This window comes from Tachypleus tridentatus, chromosome 8 (assembly GCF_004210375.1).
Source record: "Tachypleus tridentatus isolate NWPU-2018 chromosome 8, ASM421037v1, whole genome shotgun sequence".
Lineage (NCBI taxonomy): Eukaryota > Metazoa > Arthropoda > Merostomata > Xiphosura > Limulidae > Tachypleus > Tachypleus tridentatus.
The window spans coordinates 123,220,160-123,239,304 of NC_134832.1; the positions used below are offsets into that span (position 1 = coordinate 123,220,160).

The 19,145-nt window shown below is 32.6% G+C and overlaps 1 protein-coding gene across 1 annotated transcript in view; it reads left to right on the top strand.

Annotated features, from left to right (window-relative positions):
• LOC143223384 (putative serine incorporator) overlaps positions 1–9,053 on the top strand; it is a 34,428-nt gene extending 25,375 nt beyond the window's left edge. The window contains exons 8-12 of the mRNA XM_076451303.1: positions 2,134–2,220; positions 3,088–3,193; positions 4,466–4,536; positions 5,854–5,995; positions 6,321–9,053. Of these exons, the coding sequence (XP_076307418.1) occupies positions 2,134–2,220; positions 3,088–3,193; positions 4,466–4,536; positions 5,854–5,995; positions 6,321–6,456 (542 nt within the window). The 3' untranslated portion in view covers positions 6,457–9,053. The remainder of the gene's footprint in view (positions 1–2,133; positions 2,221–3,087; positions 3,194–4,465; positions 4,537–5,853; positions 5,996–6,320) is intronic.
• Positions 9,054–19,145: the final 10,092 nt, after the last annotated feature.

Genomic DNA, 19,145 nt, shown 5'->3' on the forward strand with positions numbered 1-19,145 from the left:
AAAAGAACCATTCTACAAATTTTAAAGAACCAGTAAATAAATAAATATATCCCTGTGCGTGTACTAACTTAATTTAGACTCTAACCAGTACCATGTAAGGTAATCTGCTTTGAACAGAAATATTACATAAAATGTAATATGTGGCATTAAAATAATTTCAAGTTAATTAAAAATTTGCTAATTTCCATGTTTTGTTACTTTTATTACAAGTTTGATTTTTATCAATGTCCACATTTCTATATCAATGTTTCTTCCTCCTTCTTCACATTGACTTCCTGCTCTCAGCCTAAGACATTTTCAGTTTTCCCTGATGCCTTAAGCCATTTCACTAGTCATGCTGACCACACAGAATAATTAAATCTGTTACTTAAGAAACTTCAAGTTAATAATCTTCACACCCCATTAATAAATACTTGTCAAGCTTCTTTATGTCTAGACCACTAGCCTAAAATATACTGCATTCACTGAAATAATAAACCTTGATTCTGAGAGTGGGGCAAAGATAAAATGATGGTTTCTGACTGCCACTTAAACTGAAATATCCACATGTATGTAGCAAGGAGTTTGATTTTAGCATCCTCTGGTGCCAAAATATGTATACTAAACTGCAAAGGGATCTTCAGTCATGTAATCTCTTTGCTTTATATTGTATACACTGTATTCATGTGTGTCTGTAAATTACATTATTGATGTGAAGAAAATTTGTCATTCAACCTTCTGCCCACAAATCATGTTGCATGTTGCATCTGTTGGGAAATGATTCATTGGAGGTCAGATCAATGTAAAATCATTCCATTCACAAGATTAAAAAAAGTTGTATTTAGAAGTTGTTAATGGGAGGTATTGTGTAGTCTGAGGGAATTTTTGAAACTCCTGTTTCTTTGGCCATCCTTCTAATGAAGATAGCCCTTGCTTCTTAAGTCAAATTGAAAGTTTGTGAATTTTTTCTTGTGAATTTTATAAAGCTTAAACCTTGACTTGTTATATTGTTAGTGGCACTAGATGTTTTCAACTTTATGAGGATAATTTTTAGGAGGTGGAAGATTCTTAACTTTGAAAGTGTTGCTCCAAATTGGCTTGTGGTGCAGTTTCACTACTTACTGTCATCTTAAACATTCTGCTGTGTACATTTTTAAGTTATATGGGGAACATTGAAAACTTCCTTTCAAAAATGTTGTGCACTTTGGTCCTACATTGTCCTTTTGCTGTAAGTACTTGTTGTGGCATTACATTATTAGTGACTGTGATAAATGTATAGGTGCTATATATATTGCTCATGGTTTCACATTTCAGTATACATGTGTACTGCAAGGAGAAGCTTAGAGGCAAACATTTTACTTTGGTTGTCTATTCTTCCTTACAGTTGTTCATCTGAATAATTTTAGAGATGGCTATATAAGATGCATCAAAATATTTAGGAAATTACATTTTATATATGTGTTACAATAGCTATAGCAGCTTACCTAAGATACATGGAATAATGTGTTGCATATATGAATATTTCTAACAAGAAAAAGTTACCCATAGTATTCCATAATGAGGAGAAAACCCACTTGTAGAGAAAAATATACATGTAAAAACGGCTGGTATGGGTAGAGAAAACTCTATATAAAGGAGCGAACAATGTTTCCACCTTTTTTGGTCATCATCAGGTTCACAAAGAAAGAAAGAGGTAACTGACCGATAGCTTTCTTTCTTTGTGAACCTGACGATGACTGAAGAAAGTCAAAACTTTGTTTGCTCTTCTACATAGAGTTTTCTCTACCAATACCAGCCATTTTTACATATATATTTTACCCATAGTATGTAAAACAAGAAGGTAATTAACAATGTAATTTGAAAGAGGATTTTCTCAATTCTTTATAATTATTCTGAAATTTTTGCTTCTGAAAATAAGCAGAATTTTATATGAGAAAGTAGGTGAGATTTTCAAACTTGCATTTTTTTAAGCATTTACAAAATTGTATATTTTTTCAGTAATTGGGAACTTGTACTTCACTGTATTGTTCAAGGCCAGCCCAATGCTTGCATTATGTATTTTTTTCTGTATTCCTATTGTTCAAACATTTAAAGCATCTAACCCCCTTTGTTATATAAATTTTATATGTAGTATTATGAATTATGGTATTTCAGTGCAGCCACGATCGGGTTTGCTTCAGGCATCCCTGCTTTCCGTTTTCATTACGTATTTGACATGGACCTCTTTGAACAATTCGTCAGGTGGGTGGGTTTCAGTTTGATATGTCAGTTATAAATCCAAAGTATACACTTTGTGGTTATATTTAAAGTGTATAGTAATTTCAAAAATGGTCACATTTAAAGAAAGCCTTGATCTATCTGAGGATTACACTAAAATAGTACTTATCCTGTGTTATATATAACTAATATGATGTGATGTATTATCCACTTATGGTAAAATATATAGATAATAATCAAAATGAATAGAACTAGTTTTAGAATTAATGATATTTAATAAGTGAGGAACAAGAGATGCATAAATCAGTTAACTAGTTTTTATTTCATTTTTATTCTTATTAAAGTTCTTAAAATTTTGGCTATGCTAGAATAAGGACTGAATTGCATCACACTTAAAAGTTGATTTGTAATTGATTAAAATGATTATAACTACTGTCAGTTGGTCAGTAAATATTGCAAAATATAAAAAAAAAAAACTTTTGGGCAGGTATCTGATTTAATAATAAACAGTTGCACTTTATTCATGATGAAACCCACTTGAAGTAAAGATGTATTCTCAAGACAGCTGGTTAACCTGAATATGACCTAAGAAGGTCTAAATGTTGTTCTGTAATTTATTTTAATTAAAGTTTTAATATCCATACCAGTCATCTTAAGAATGTAGTCACACATTTTCTTATTGTTGTGAAAAAAATGGATAATATACAAACCATCCCTTGTTAGTAAAGTTAATCAAAGCAAATTCTTGTAACTGAGATTAACTTACAAAGAAAACCAGAATTACACATGCCCACTATTTGAATCTGAAGTTCAGTGTTGTATTAAAAACCCAACAAGTTCTTTCATTGTTGAAATTGTATGGCTATTATTTTATTTTATTTTTTTTTGTAGTTAGTCAGTGCAAACCTTTGATGTGGCAGACTAGCAGCAAGAGCTACTTTGATGTTCAGAACATTATAGGCTTGGTTTTGTCATTTATATGTATTCTATATTCATGGTAGGATACTTTTATGTTTTTAAATATTCAAAATTTTAATTTTTTAAATAGTTTTTATAGTAAATTTGTTTGTTAACTCTGTTCCATTGAAGTTTTGAATTAAGAAGGAAGGAAACTTATTACTTTACCATAAACTGATCTGTTTTGTTACTAGTAAATGTTTATAAATAAAAATGAAATTATAAGACATGTCTGTGGTTGTTATTAGAGATAACATACTGTGTCAAAGGTCACAAAGGGTAGTTGAAAATTGATAGTTACTTTCAATACCTTGTGGTCCTTGGACATGATAAACCATTTAATGGTGTAATCTTCTTCTAAAACTGAATAACATGTACATCTGTTGAACAGATGACTTTTATCTAAGTAAAAAAAGAAAATTGCATATTTACCAAAAGCTGGGCCATGGAATGAAGGCCTGATGCTCTGGACTGTGAATCTGAAGCTTCATAGTTCGAATCTTGTTGTTGTAAAGAAGAAGAAGAGTGTTTTACATTTTGAGACTGTTTTTGTGTTTTAACAGCGATAATAAAAGTCCACTATTTGACAAAAGTAGACTAACAGTTGAAAGTAGATGGTTATAATTTGCTGCCTTCCTTATTATCTAGAGCTTTAGTGACTTATGGCTCTTGATGACTCTTGGTTATTGACACACACACACATTTAGGGAAAAGCTTACTAAGTCACTAAAAGCATTCCCATAATGCACCAGTTGTTAACCTGGTTCACCTTACCTCATTGTTCTTTTAGATCCACTTACCTTCTGCTCTTATTTGTGTTTGTATTATTCAAATAAGAAATCTTATTAGATCAGTACACTGTAAGTATAATGGTCAAATACAGTTTTCTTTGGATATTTGTATATTCCACTTTAAATTGCACAAACTCTTTGTATCATTTTATTTTGTGTTATAATTGTTTTTTGCAAAATACTTGCTCTATATTTTCTTTCAGTTTGTCTCTCTACAACAAAAACAATTCAAAATTAAGGATTATCAGTGCAGATAGCCCTTGTGTAATTTTATCCAAATTTCTGGAACAAACAAATATTAAATGTTGTTAGAGGTCAGTTAACCTAAAGTATAAATTGTTTTTTTTTAATAACCACCCATGAATTTGTTAAATACATTGATAAGTATATAGTTAAAAATCTTTTGAATTAAAGTGAAAACATTTTGGTAGTTTCAACAGTGTTAAAAAGTTGAAGGACTTTTTTTATATTTTTAAGGGGCTATGATATTTTTGCTTACAGAGAGTTTTTCTTTTCTCAAGCATAAAATCATCCAGTAATGGGTTGTCAAGTGAGGCTGGGTCAGAGAATATAATAGTGAGTGAAAGAACAGGTTAGTTACAAGTTTCTTGTTCTTTTTTTATTATTATTTTATAAAAAATGAATAAAAAAATTTACAGTTCAGTCATGAATATATACAATTAGTAAGTTATATGTAGTAAGGAGTCATGGAGAAAATATAAATTGCCAAGATTTGATTACCTGTCTCTGTTATGATGAAGTGAACATTAGCATACAACTATTGACTAGCCATTTTAGTAGGGTCTTCACTTGTTTCCAGGTTGAGCTATCTTTCACCACAATAGTAGCCTAGATTTAGTATGTCATAACTTTTTCAAAAGGCTTAAATATGTCTTCTTCATTTTAGCTCATTTATTCAGACTTATAGTCTTTAAATATCAGCAGAAAATTATAGTTTTGAATGTATCATTAATGTTTTTTTGAAGATGCTTAATCATCTTGAAACGTGATTGTGCTGGCATTTTGGGTTTGAAATTGTTGACAACAAACTTACACCTTGGATGTTATTATTTTTTTTGAAAGAACCACACCTCATGTTGTGTTTAGATACTTCTAAAACAAAAAAGAATAAACTGTGACTTCTTAGACTACATCATAGCTTTTCAGTTATTCACTAACAATAGTTTACTCTCTCAGCATCATTGAAGCCATGCTTTGGTGTCTCCATCAGATGTAGGTAGCTTTTGGATTGGTTGTTAGATGCACTTGGAAATGTTTGTGATGTCCTTTGCATGGTACTACTGCAAGCAGTTGCTCTCTAATTACTCTTACTGAAATCAGTAGAATATGATAAAGTTTGATGTTTCTTTAATGAATCTTGTAATTATCAAATTGTTTGTTATGTTGGTCAGTTTATAAATGTTTAGTAGCAACAGTTGTTTCTAATGGGAGAAGTATTTGTTGTGAATTGCCAGTTCTGATTGTCTCATGACAGATGCATGTCTTTCAACATTGAATAAAAGAAATGGTGTGTTAGGTATATAATGTTACACTCTAAGAGTTGGAGAAATTCTTGCTCTTACTAGAAATACAAGAATATAATAAAGTTCTATGTGATTTAATAAATAAAATTTTGCAAACATTTTAGTATAAGTGAATCATTATTCATTGTTTCCTTTTTCTGTGTTCGTTTTTAAAATTCTTATTAATTTGCCAGTGTCAGGTTTTCCTTTCACTTCTTTTAAACATTTTTGTTTTCTCTCAGTCTGTCTATGTTTATCTAAAAATTTTTACAAATTAATTAAAAATTTAATGTTGTTAAAAATATGCATCATGTTTCATTGGAAACAAATTAACCATTGTTAAGTTTGTAAGTTCTATTTCACATTTAATGACACTGTTTATGCAGATGAAGTCAACACCAATGATGAAGAACGTGGTGTGGCTGAAGACAATGAAGAACATGGTGTGGTGTACAGTTGGTCTGTTTTTCATTTCACCCTTTCCCTTGCCTCACTTTATCTGATGATGACTTTAACAAATTGGTACAGGTGAGTTTCATAATAAATTAGTCCTGCATTATATTATCATTCAACTTTATAGAACTTTAGTAAGGCCCTTATGACTATAGCTTATATGAATAATATGGTATATGTTTCTTTATTCACTACCTTTAGCTGAAGCACTTTCAAGTTGTGTTAAACATATTTAAGGGTTTTTTTTAACCACTTGCTCAGTAAAATTATTACCCTTATACCATACCATACCAAACCAAATAGCCTTTACTGTTATTCATATTCTAGTGAAACATGATTATAGATTAAAATTAACCTAAATTGATGTATGTATTTAAAAATATTTCCTCTCATTATGTAGCCCTGATTCAGGCACCAATTTAAGTGAGAGTACAGCATCAATGTGGGTAAAGATGTCATCATGTTGGTTATGTTCGATCATGTATGTTTGGTCGCTGGTGGCTCCCGTGGTTTTACCTGATCGTGACTTCAGCTAGAGCTTCTTGAAACTGGGAGCTCGGTGTTGTGTGTATGAGTGGATTACTATTTAGTTGTTCTATAAACACATATTTTATTAAAATCTGGGTTAAAAGTATAGAAGTTTTAACTGCAGAATATATAATGGTGTAAGCTATATTGTGCACTTTAAGAAAGTATAATAATAAAGAAAAATTAGCTTCAATTTTTTTGCTATTTGTTAGTTTTGCATAGAATATAAGGCTGACACTGGGTTCTAAGTTTGATGCATGTATCTCAGATTTAAACATTTCAAACATTATGCTTTATTGCATATTTTGTTTACTGTGGTATAAAATCATGTAATACATAAAGATATATATATATATATCAGTTTTTAGAGAAGTGTGCAGTATGTGTTAAAACTTATCATAGATATATTTAGATTGGTTAGCATGTGACTGTTAAGAATTGTTAGCTGTTTTCTGAATCAAATCAAACATATAAAAACCTTAATTTCTAAGAAGTTGAGTATCATTTTAAAATATTTTGAGTTGGTAGAACCAAAATTAAAATTTTGTAATAACATCTAGCATACTTTATAGTGTTACTTTTGAGATCATATAAAGGATAGCATAATAAAATGAAAATATTTATTTAAAAAAAATGAATTTCATATTGAGAATCATTGAACCTTCAGGACAGTATTAATTAATGAAACAATAAGATATTGGAAGATTTCAACTTGGGTAGTCGATATTTCTTTTGGAAAAGTAAGAGCAGGAAAATGATGTCCAAAGTTAGGTTTTAGACATATTTTACATTGGTTTTATAAGATATTGTGATTGAGACTTCACTAGTATTAGTCCTTGATGACATCATTTGGAAACAGTGACATAGCAATTTGTGTGATGGTGTTGAGTTTCTACTATCACACATTTTGTATAGTTTCTTACATTTTTCATAGATAGGGTTTAAAATTAAGCTTGTAAGAAACAGCTGACAGACAGACACAGAAACATACACATATGTGTAATTGAGAAATTGCATAAATTTTTTATCAATGTGCATAATCATGTGTAGCTTTTAGGGCAAAATCATCACTGAAGTGAGTGATTTATTGTTGTAAAACCATCTAGTTAGACAAATCCAAAAGTAATCTTTAAAATTATTTTTGACATTTATCATATTAACAAATTTATAATTACATTTGAAGTTAACATGAATTTACATGTAATATGTGTCTCTGATTATGTTGCACATTAATTTTCTTATGCAATATTTTTATGTTTGTACTTATTTCAACTTAATATGCCTGTTTTTGACTTTGAATTACACTATTTTCCCCAATAAAAAAAGCAAAACATTTTAAGTCACCTCAAGAATCTTGCTTTAAGATATGTAGAAATGTCTAATTTTTCAAATAATATTAGAAATAAAATATTGTTCAAAAATGATAATAAAAAGATGTTTCTTAACCAGGTGCAAGTTATCTTCATTAGATATTACTTTTTATTACTTGTATTTCCAGCTTATACTGCAAATATATTATATTTAACTTTTATGTTCAGTTTAGAATTAAGTATTTTAAAGTATTGTTTTTTTTGTTACTTTGATATTTTAGATTTTAAAAAATAGGTAAATGAAATATAGAATTATGTTCCTGTTAGACACTGGTTTATTAAATATTTTGATGTGTTTATATGCAATGCTATGTGTTTTTAGTAGATTCAATAATAAGAAATGATAGCCAAGTAAATGTTGTGTATGGTACAAACTAGATTAATAGCATTATAAACTGTTTAAAGATTGATTTTATTTTATGACTTAATCATCAGTTGTATTAGTTATAACATACACAATTTATGGTATGAAAATTACTTAAAAGATTTTTTGGTATTATAGTCCTCCAGTAGCACTGTAATATGTCTGCAAGCTTTCAACCAGAAACTGGGTTTTGATACCCTTGCGAGGCAGAGCAAACAAATATTAGTCTAATATATTTTTCATAAAATTTCAGTATTAATTGATAGTTTTGACTGGTGATATTAATCTTATGGTAATTCAAAATTATGTATGTGAGTGTTTTTCATTTTGTGAAAAATAATTGTTCTGTAATATCAACAAGCCTAGAAGTTTCTTTGTAAAATGTCAGTTTGTATCGGGATATTAGTATAAAAAGATGTTTAATTAATTTAATTATACATTATATTCTTAACCATACAGATTGATAAAAAAATTTACCTACTCATTTCACAAAAAGTAAGGATCATATTTTGACATTTTATTGTATTCATTGTAAAATTGTAATAAGTGTTGTATATATTTAATGGCTTGGTAGATTTGTCCAGAATTTCCTTGTATATTCTTTTAACACAACTGGGAGGCAGTATTTTCAAAATTTTAAGTGAAAAAAAATAATTAGTAATCAAATGATTTTTGCAAAGTAATTGCTCATTTTTGAAGTTTGTAAGTATTCACAAATGTGTTTAACTGTGATCTTCTTTCTTTTTATAAAAAGAAGTTGACACAAAAATCATTTTAAAAATGATGCACAGTATCCTGAAAAAGTACATTTAATATAACTGTATTTTTCGTGCACAAGTTTGAGAATAAAGATTTACTATAGCTAAAGAAAGTTGTAAGTGGAATTTTAGCTGTGGGTTATTTTTTGTGTATCATCAAAATGCTAATTCATACATAGAAAATGTTTTGTATAGTGACAAAAAGTTTCTGTATGATTAAATATAAATGTTTTTTTTCAGTGTTGCTTGAAGAGATTCTTCTCTCTGTAATAGATTTATAAATGAATTATACTATAGTTTCTTTGATGCCAAAATTACCAAGCCATACAAGTTTTTCTAAACTATTTATTCATCAAACTAGTCATGGTTTGTGATTTTGTTGGTTACAGGGTTCCTAATCTTACACAAATCATGCAAAAAAGTGTAAATAGAAATTCTATCAGTAATGCAAATTAAACCCATTAATTATTTATAGGTACATTTAGAAAAAGACAATAGAGTTTGCCTGTTGTATGTGGTTAGTTCTTTACACTTAGTTTGTAACAGGAGAACAAAATTACTCGATTTTCAATGTCTACCCCACTGATAGTGAATGGTATTAAAAAAAACTAAACTAAGGAACAGATCTCAGAGAATTAACAATTTCATAACAGTTAAGATACATTATTAACAAAATTTATGAAATCTAATTGAAGACTGTTAGAATATGTCATTTAATAACTTTTTGGTAAAATGCTATTTTTTTTAAATTTGAGATACAGTTGTGAGAATTTAACTGTAATTTAAAAATCCATTATGTGCTCAATTTGTAAATTAACGTGCTTAGATGTGGAAATGAATTTTTGAAAATAGTTATTTAATTATCTTTACAGGAACACAAAATAATTACCAGAACCTTTCTAGCTAGTTCATTTTTTAGTATTATTCATAAAATTATCAGAGTCAACTATCAATTCCAGAAACTATCTGACCATATGTATAATGTTAACATATATTATAATTAACCCTGTTTTTGAGGGTGTAACTTGCAATATTTGTCTAAATAAGCATTTTAACAGTGCTTTTTGTTACATAAGTTTCTTTTAATTTTCTTAATTTGTTCATTCATACATTCATTACTAATGTTTAACAGCCTGGCATGGCCAGGTTGGTTAAGGCATTTGACTCATAATCCGAGTGTCGTGGGTTCAAACCCCACTCACACCAAACATGCTCGCTCTTTTAGCAATGGGGGCATTATAATGTGATGATCAATCACACTATTCGTTGGTAAAAGAGTAGCCCAAGAGTTGGCAGTGATGACTAGTTGCCTTCCCTCTAGTCTTACACTGCTAAATTAGGGACGGCTAGCACAGATAACCCTCGTGTAGCTTTGTGCGAAATTCAAAAACAAACAAAATAATGTTTAAAAAAAGAAGCATATAGATCTCTTTTTCATTATGTATAGTCTGAATTCACTTTGCTTCGTTGTGGGTATTTGAATATGTTGGATTTTAGATACCCAGGAGGGTCATGTACACAGGACCTCTAGTCTGCATTAACATTTCCATTGTTGTTGTTTTGAATTTCAGTTTAACTGTTTCAGTTTAACTGGAAAAGTGCACAGTGTACACAAGCTACACTTCAACCGTGATGAATATCTCAACACTGTTTTTGCTGTATAAACCCTGAAACTTGTCACTGAGTTACTGGGGAGAGTTTGTTTTGAATTTCACGCAAAGCTACACGAGGGCTATCTACACTAGCTGTCCCTCATTTAGCAGTGTAAGACTAGAGGGAAGGCAGCTAGTCATTACTTAAGTAACTTAATTGTATATGTTTGATACTATTACAATATGTTTTCTATGAATTATGTTGAAACATCTCGTTTTTGCATCACTAAAAATGAATATTCTAAGAGAAATGCATTAACAATATTATTTTCAATATGTGGTTGTTGTTGTTTTTTATAACTGTGATGACTTCAACTAAAATTATGATATTTTAATATATGAATAAGATGTGTGTTAGTGTCGAGCATCATAAAACTGTTGTATGACTTTGTCGTCAAAATAATAATATTCTTTGGTCAAAAGTAATTCCAAAGAGAAAACATTTTGTAGCAAATGAGATTGCTGTACATTACAATAGAAGATACTTACCGTAAATTCCGGTGTATAAGTCGAAAATTTAACACCAAATTTCAAGTTTAAAAATCCATCCTCGACTTATACGGCGGTGACGTTTTTCATGACATGAATTCTAGTAAATTCAGATTTGAGAAAACCATCGCAAATCAAAATTATATGATATGACATATAGGTATTTATTTATAAAATAGTAAAATACTAGTAATCCTACTCAACATGAGATCGATCAAACACAAAGTCCCATTCCTCACCATTCAAATGGTCATCGTAAGGATCCTCTTCTGGAATAATGTCATGCTCCACTGATGATGAGGGGATATCGTCATCATCTTCCCATAACATATCATCCTCCGCACCGCCCATCGCATTGGTAATTGAGCATTTTTTGAATGAGTTGACAACGATTTTAGATCAATAGAGTACCAGGAATCTTTTACCCACTGACACACTGTAGGCAAAGATGCAGCACGCATATTTCCGGCGGCAGTGCAAGTTTTTTGACCCGATGCCATCCACTCATTCCACTTGGTGCACATAAAATCCTTAAATGGTTTATTTAACGATACATCCAGAGGTTGCAGTACAGATGTTAATCCACCTGGAATCACCGCCATATCTGTTTTTTTCGATTTTAATGCTTTTTACGTAGTATCCGTTAAATGTGACTTGAACATGTCCCACACTAACAACGATTTGGGTTTAAGCATGGCGCCTGGCCGACGGGCCCACACTTCGTTAATCCATTTGACACATCCACTATCGTCCATCCATCCTTTTTCTTGTACATGAACCACGACTCCTGGCGGAAACTTGTCTTTTGGCATCGTTTTTCTTTTAAATACTGATGCCGACTGAAATATTCTGACCAAGCGATTTGAGCCAGAGAAGGGGGTCGACTTATACGGCAGATACATGTCAAAATCATGATTTTTAGGCCAAACTTATAGACCTCGACTTATACGCCGGAATTTACGGTAGCTGTTGGGTTTCCTCAGAGGGAATTATTGACTATCAGAATAGGAAATGGCCACTAAAATTAGATTTCTAGGACTAGTGAACACCTTCCAAAATGAAAGATGGTTGTTTTATTGGGTTTTTTAAATTTTGATGTTTGTATTGTTGTGTGCAGAGGGAATTTTATCTGTTAGAAATACATTTCAGATAAGGAAAACGTTAAGAGTCGACAGTTTTATTCCATATTCCCTTAAACGTAACATTATATTCAGTCTTCTAAATACTGTATATAACATCTATTCCAACTATCTCTCCTCGTACCAAAATTACCACTTTTCAGGGCACAAATTTTAACAATAATCAAAATGTTTTATCCCCAAGTTCAACTTCAAAGAAAGATGTTAACTTTAGAGAAGATAACTTACACACACACATATACAATAACTAAAATCCCACACTGAAGTAATGAAGGAACTGGTACAAATACTAAACCAAAATGAGTTCCCTTAAAAAAAAATGCCCGAAAAGAAATCCCATATGAACACTTATGCAAGACTGCATCTATTCAAGACCAGGGTATGCTCTTTGCCCAGAATGAACAAGGGAAAGACAAAACAGTCCTAAGTGCAGCATGGACAGGCAAAATTTTTGCATGGCCAAGCACCTGCATACAAGTGGTAAGTGCACGATCATGTTGTATGGTGTGTGTCTGATCTGGACTCAACAGAGAAGAGCATAGCAGTTGTTTGAGAGGTGCCTCATACTATACAGAAAATGCCACTCGCACCCTATTTTTCACTATGTTGTGCTGTACCTACTCTTTGAGGGGCTCTTCAAAGACCCATCTCAGCAGTTTGAAACTGATATGTGGCAAGGGTCTCCCACACTCCTCTTAAAGAAGGGAAGGATGATTCACATTGGAGAGACCCAGAGAAATCCCAAAATCTCCATAAGACACCTGCCAGAAAGGTCTTCAACTAAATACAGTGCAATAGCTGACTGTGAAACCCCATTTTCAAAACTGGAAAGCAAAAAATTATGTGAAACAAGTATAGCCTGAGAAGAAACACTAACTTACATGACAAAATCCCATAAGAGGGTAGTGAAAAGGAAAATGCACTTACTTTTCAATTTACTGAAGAATAGCAACTAGATGGAGTCAGAATCCTGCAAGAGAAGAAATAACGACATCATGAAGATAATGGGTCCAACATGTATATATCTACCTTCAAGCCAGCCTGAAGGAACTCTTCCAAGAGTCAGTGAAAGTGAGAAATGAGATAGGTGATGAATCTGATACAACAAAATGTGAAAAAGCCTGAAGAATGCATTAACTGGATGAGATGGTGGACCCATCCAGTAAGGGTAGAAGGCGAGAAGTTCCTGGTTTAAAAGTGGTCTCAAAGCAGAAAAAAGGATAATGAGAAGCCTATAAAGAATGTGAAGAAATACCAAAGCACTCAAACTGGACACAGAAAATGATCTATGTCTAAATAAACATAGAGATGAAAAAATCTTGTGGAATGAGATGGAAGAGAAATATCTGTCACTTTTCTGAGCCATAAAAGTCTTAAAAAGAATGGTCAAGTTTGGAGAGTAAAAACACATGGTAAAAAGAGCACTAGAAGCATCAATAGGATATACATTTAAATGACAGAAATCACAAGCAAGAAGAAGGAAATATCCCTTCATAATAACATGGTATAAGCTATGAGAAGCCAATGGTTTGAACTGAGCATGTTAAATGTATGTAAAATCACATTATGATCCCACCCAGACATGAGAATAGAACAAGGGATCAATTTAAAAAAAAAAGGAAAACAGGAAATATAGTTGACTAATAATTAGCAACAGTGAAAATCAATTTATGGCTGAACAACCATGTAAAAAAGGTCGAAAAGTTTACCACTGTAGAATGACTAAAAAAAAAGGAAATGGTTGATGGACCTACATTGAAAAACCCATCACTTCCATTGATAGATGGACAGAGGTGAATGATGACAAGAATGGAATATGAAAAAAGCTACATAATTGTAGAGTCAGCCTTGTGGGCAACGTACCAGACACGTCCCATATGTGAAAACGAGGTAGTGGCACCCTTAAGTGAGAGAGAAAAATGTGACTGGAGCAAGAAAAAGTGGGAATTAGTCAGAGGAAGAAAATGCAGAAGAAACCACAGTTGTGCTGGTTAAAAAGTGCTACTGACTGGACTTGATAAGGAGTGTTATGTATCAAAGAAAAGACATGATGAAGAAGATGAAAAGGGGATACACATACACAAAAGAGCAAAAGTCTTGGCTAAGAGTACTGATCACAAAGACCAAAGAATGAAGATCAAAAGGAAAACATTTGGAGTTGAAAGGATTGGTGAAGGCATTGATGAAAGTGTGCTTGAGATAAAATCCAATAAAAACTTGATAGCCTGAAAGTAGAGACACCACTCCATGAGTAGGGCCCTATTCAGACAGAGGTGATTCACAAGTCACATTCCTGGCCCCTGGGAATGAGTTCAAAATAGCATGCCCAATGTGTGGAAGCAAGCAGTCCTGGAACAGGTATTATTCTGATATTTGCTATAAAAATGACTGTGAAATGTCAGATAGAACCATAAGAGGATAGAGCACATGCTATGGATAGTAAGAAGTTCAAGTACATTGGTCTGGAGTGAATACTTATCCAGAACCCACATTCTTGAAGTAAAATTGTTGTTCAGAGATGCCCCCTAGTTTGAAAGAGAAGCATGTGTGAAAAGATGGAAATCTGGTCGGGGTGGCATTCCATTTGTGGTATTGACATGATCCAGCCACCAAGGCAAGACCCAAAGAAGAGGGAAGGTTTACAATACAGGATAACAGTCTGAAAAAGATTGCACCAGTCCTGTAATGTACACTAGAGCATGTGCATGGGTGTGGCCTAAAAAATGAGTGGTTAAAGAAAAGCCCTAGACCTCAAGATTGAAATAATTTTGTATACAGGGTGTAAAATAAATGTGCAACTCTTGGTGAAAAAACATTCTATTGCCCATGAGCAAGTGATGAAAACTGATCTGATACAGATGGGAGTTTAAGAAGACACCTAGATGCACCAAATATAGGAAATATAGTATAGGGTGGAAGTAAGAAAATACTAGGAAGGATTGATAATAAGCCAAGTCAGCCAAGCAGCCTTCTGTGAGAGAAGTACTTCTGAGATGTTTTTTACAAATTTTGCACAAAACTACATGAGGGATATCTGTGCTAGCCCTCCCTAATTTAGCAGTGTAAGACCAGAGAGAAGGCAGCTAGTTATCACCACCCACTTGGGCTACTCTTTCACCAATGAATAACAGGATTGACCATAACATTATAATGCCCCCATGGCTGAAAGGGCAAGGATGTTTTGTGTGATGGGATTTGAACTCGCGACCCTGAGGTTATAAGTCAAGTGTCCTAACCACCTGGCCATGCTGGGCCAACTGCTGAGAAGAGGCAAAGAGAAGCTAACTGTCCATGAAGTAATAAAACATCAGCTCATATCTGTGAGCAATTACCCCATTATCTTGACTTGAGACATAATAATTAGACACAATGCTGAAAGGAAAAACATGGAACCGTAAGACACAATTCAGAAGTATATAAAGAAAATGTCAGGTGAAGAAAGGTAGTAGTTTTGAGAATGAGTTACATGTATTAAAGTAAACAAACAGCATTTGAAACATCAACCTTGGTTATCCACAGTCAGGGTGAAAAGAAACATCATAGAGTAAAAAAGTCTTTCAAGTGCAACCTAGAAATGACAAGAAACAAGTTAAGAGGTAATAGGTTAATAACTGGATGCCAGTACCAGAACTCTTTGGGGACCACAAAGAGTTTTGTTTTGTTTGTTTTTTTTAAATTTCGCACAAAGCTACTCGAGGGCTATCTGTGCTAGCCGTCCCTAATTTAGCAGTGTAAGACTAGAGGGAAGGCAGCTAGTCATCACCACCCAGCCAACTCTTGGGCTACTCTTTTACCAATGAATAGTGGGATTGACCGTAACATTATAACACCCCCACGGCTGAAAGAGCGAGCATGTTTGGTGCAACAGGGATGTGAACCCGCGACCCTCGGATTATGAGTCGCATGCCTCAACACGCTTGGCCATGCTGGGCCAGACCACAAAAACACAAGAAAAATAAACAGATATAGGGGTAAATACCTCTCAATGACATTATTAGCCAAGAGACCTGAGACCACATCCTTGAGACACTGAAGATAAAAGAGATCACAAGTAGGAGAAGATTAAGCCAGTAAGGGAGAAGAAGCAAAGAGAAGTAGAGAGTGAGACAGTGAGTGAAAACCTGAAGAACTCATATACTGGAACTCATAACTAGAAAAGACAGACAGATTCCTAGAGGGCCATACCTACCAGAATAGACACTAAGAAGAATGACAATGCTTAAATTGGGTAGTTGAAGAAGGTTGAGAAGCTGTAATGGGAAGGAGAGGCATGGTTTCAGTAGGCTGAAGAAAAAAGACCAAAATGGAGGTTGAGATAAATGAGAAACCAAAGTTTATAATAAAGACTGATGCCAGGCCACCTTAAGCCAGGTTTCTAGTTAGTCAGTAATACTCTCAAAGACCTTTGGGCAAAGAAATGGATCCTAATTAAGATCATGATAGAGTTATACATTAGCTAAAGAGAATTCAGTCCCAACAGCAAAGGAATCATGTAAGGAAGAACAGAGTACAGACATTACAGGTCAGTGTGGTGAAATAAAGATAGTTAAGAATCTCCAGAAAACCCCCTCTTAATCACGATAAGAGCCTCAAACATAAGGTGAAATGACAAGAAATAATGCAGAAGGTGGTAATAAAGAGAGAAAAGTGAGAAAAATGGTTACTAGAAAGGGAAGAAGTTGAGGGGTCCACTTCCAGAGCAGGTGAGAAAGATTCCACTGACTAGGAATTGAGGAATGGCTGTTAAGTCAAGATGAAGAAGATAGAGTAAAGTAGACAAAGAGAACAAGACATGTTAGTACAGGTGCAAAGTTTTTCAAGAAACAGGACAGTATGAACATTAATGTCAGGTGAAGGAGGATAGTAGTCTTGAGTATGGGTTTCATGAAGTAAAGTATGGATGGAATCATGTTAATTAAAAGATTAATAATCCATGATGATGAGAAAACCCACTTGTAGAGAAAATTATACATGTAAAAACGGCTGGTATGGGTAGAGAAAGCACTATGTGGAGGAGCAAACAACATTTCGATCTTCAGTCACTGTCAGGTTAGAAGAAGGTTGAAATGTTGTTCGCTCGTCTACCCATACCAGCTGTTTTTACATATATAATTAAAAGATTAATAATCCATGATGATGAGAAAACCCACTTGTAGAGAAAATTATACATGTAAAAACGGCTGGTATGGCTTGAAAAAGCACTATGTGGAGGAGCAAACAACATTTCGATCTTCGGTCACTGTCAGGTTAGAAGAAGGTCGAAATGTTGTTCGCTCCTCTACCCATACCAGCTGTTTTTACATATATAATTAAAAGATTAGCCCCCAGTAACCACAGTTCCCATGCTAGAAACATCATTGCTACCACTGGACTACTCATAAGTTACCATCTCTTGAAAATTTGTAATGGCAGAAAACACCATTAGGACTTTTATGTCCTAATGAAAAGTAATAAGAAAAAAAGACATGCTCAATATGTAAATCACAAACACTAAATGTAAAAGAAATTCAATTCAGTAAGAAACCATTGCATGTCTCAAGTAATTGATTAACAGTTTCAACAAACATCAGTTCTAGACAATGCCAAGGAAATGAATGAAGTTATTTCAAGCACAAATGCTTAGGGTCAGCTACCATGCAAGGAAGTTGTATCACAAATCCTTCCTCAGATAGAGGGCTATTACTACATCATCTGATACACAATGGATCAAGCTATTCTGTATGCAGAGAAATATCACCTTGAAATATATATTTGCCATTATTATAAAATATTTCTTAGTAAGTGCTGTTATAGGAGTTGGTATGTTACATTAACATCTTTTCCACTTTCATGTGAAATCTCATAAAATGATATACTAACACTATAGTGACAACATTGTCTCTATAAACTTATAAGGGCATGTACTCATTTTTTTGTTTGTCTGGTCTCTAGTGTTTTAAATGTTTCATTGTGTGGAAATACAAGTTAAACAATATATTATTATAATATTCATGTAATATGTATTTTTTCACATTTTAATTTTGAAAAAGCTGTTAGCCATGACAGATGCTTGAAGTTTTAATAAAAAATGTCGACTTTGGGAACTATTTCGAATAATTTTATAATATAACTGTTGCTAAAAATTGCACAGAATAGTTACATATTTACTGAAGAATACCAGAAGCTTTCCCATAACTGTATCTAGTGGTATAGATGCCATGGTTCCTATGCTATAACCTGATTTTTTTTATGTAAATTATCCCTAACTTTGTTAAATGAAAAGTACTGATTTAAGTAAAATTAATTCAAATTTAGTTCTTGTTACTGTAGCAAGTTGTTTTTTTATTTTTTTCATCCTATTTCTCCCAGTTGTCCTAAACAATTCTGGATTGTATAGGTTTACACATTATTTTTATCAATTCTACTAGTTTCTCATAAATTATAATTAAAAGTAATATTTAAGCTTTATAAAGTTTTTCCTGACATCAGAGTTAAATATGTAGAATTTGGTTTGGGAAAAAATTACATCACTGGTCACATCGCATTACATATTTTAATTTATTTTTATATCTAACATTACACTGAAATACATCAAAAATGATGATAATAATAATAATGTAACAACAGAGCAGGAAATGTCTGAAGAACAACAACAAAAATGTATCGTGTACAATACATGCAGCAGTAAGTACAAGACTGGTTGGTTGTTTCTATTTATTCTCAAAAGATACATTCAGATCTTTGAAACTAGTCCTTACTTACAGAGTTATATATTAACGAGATGAAGACAGGTGCTTGTAATGACAGAGCAGATACAGCAGCACCAGTAACAATGAAAGCATACACTGTAGTATTGAAAGCTGTACTGTTTACACAGTGAGCTAAGAGCTGAGTACAGATGGGTGAGAGATTTTCAAAAACATTCATGTTAGGCTACAATTAGTAG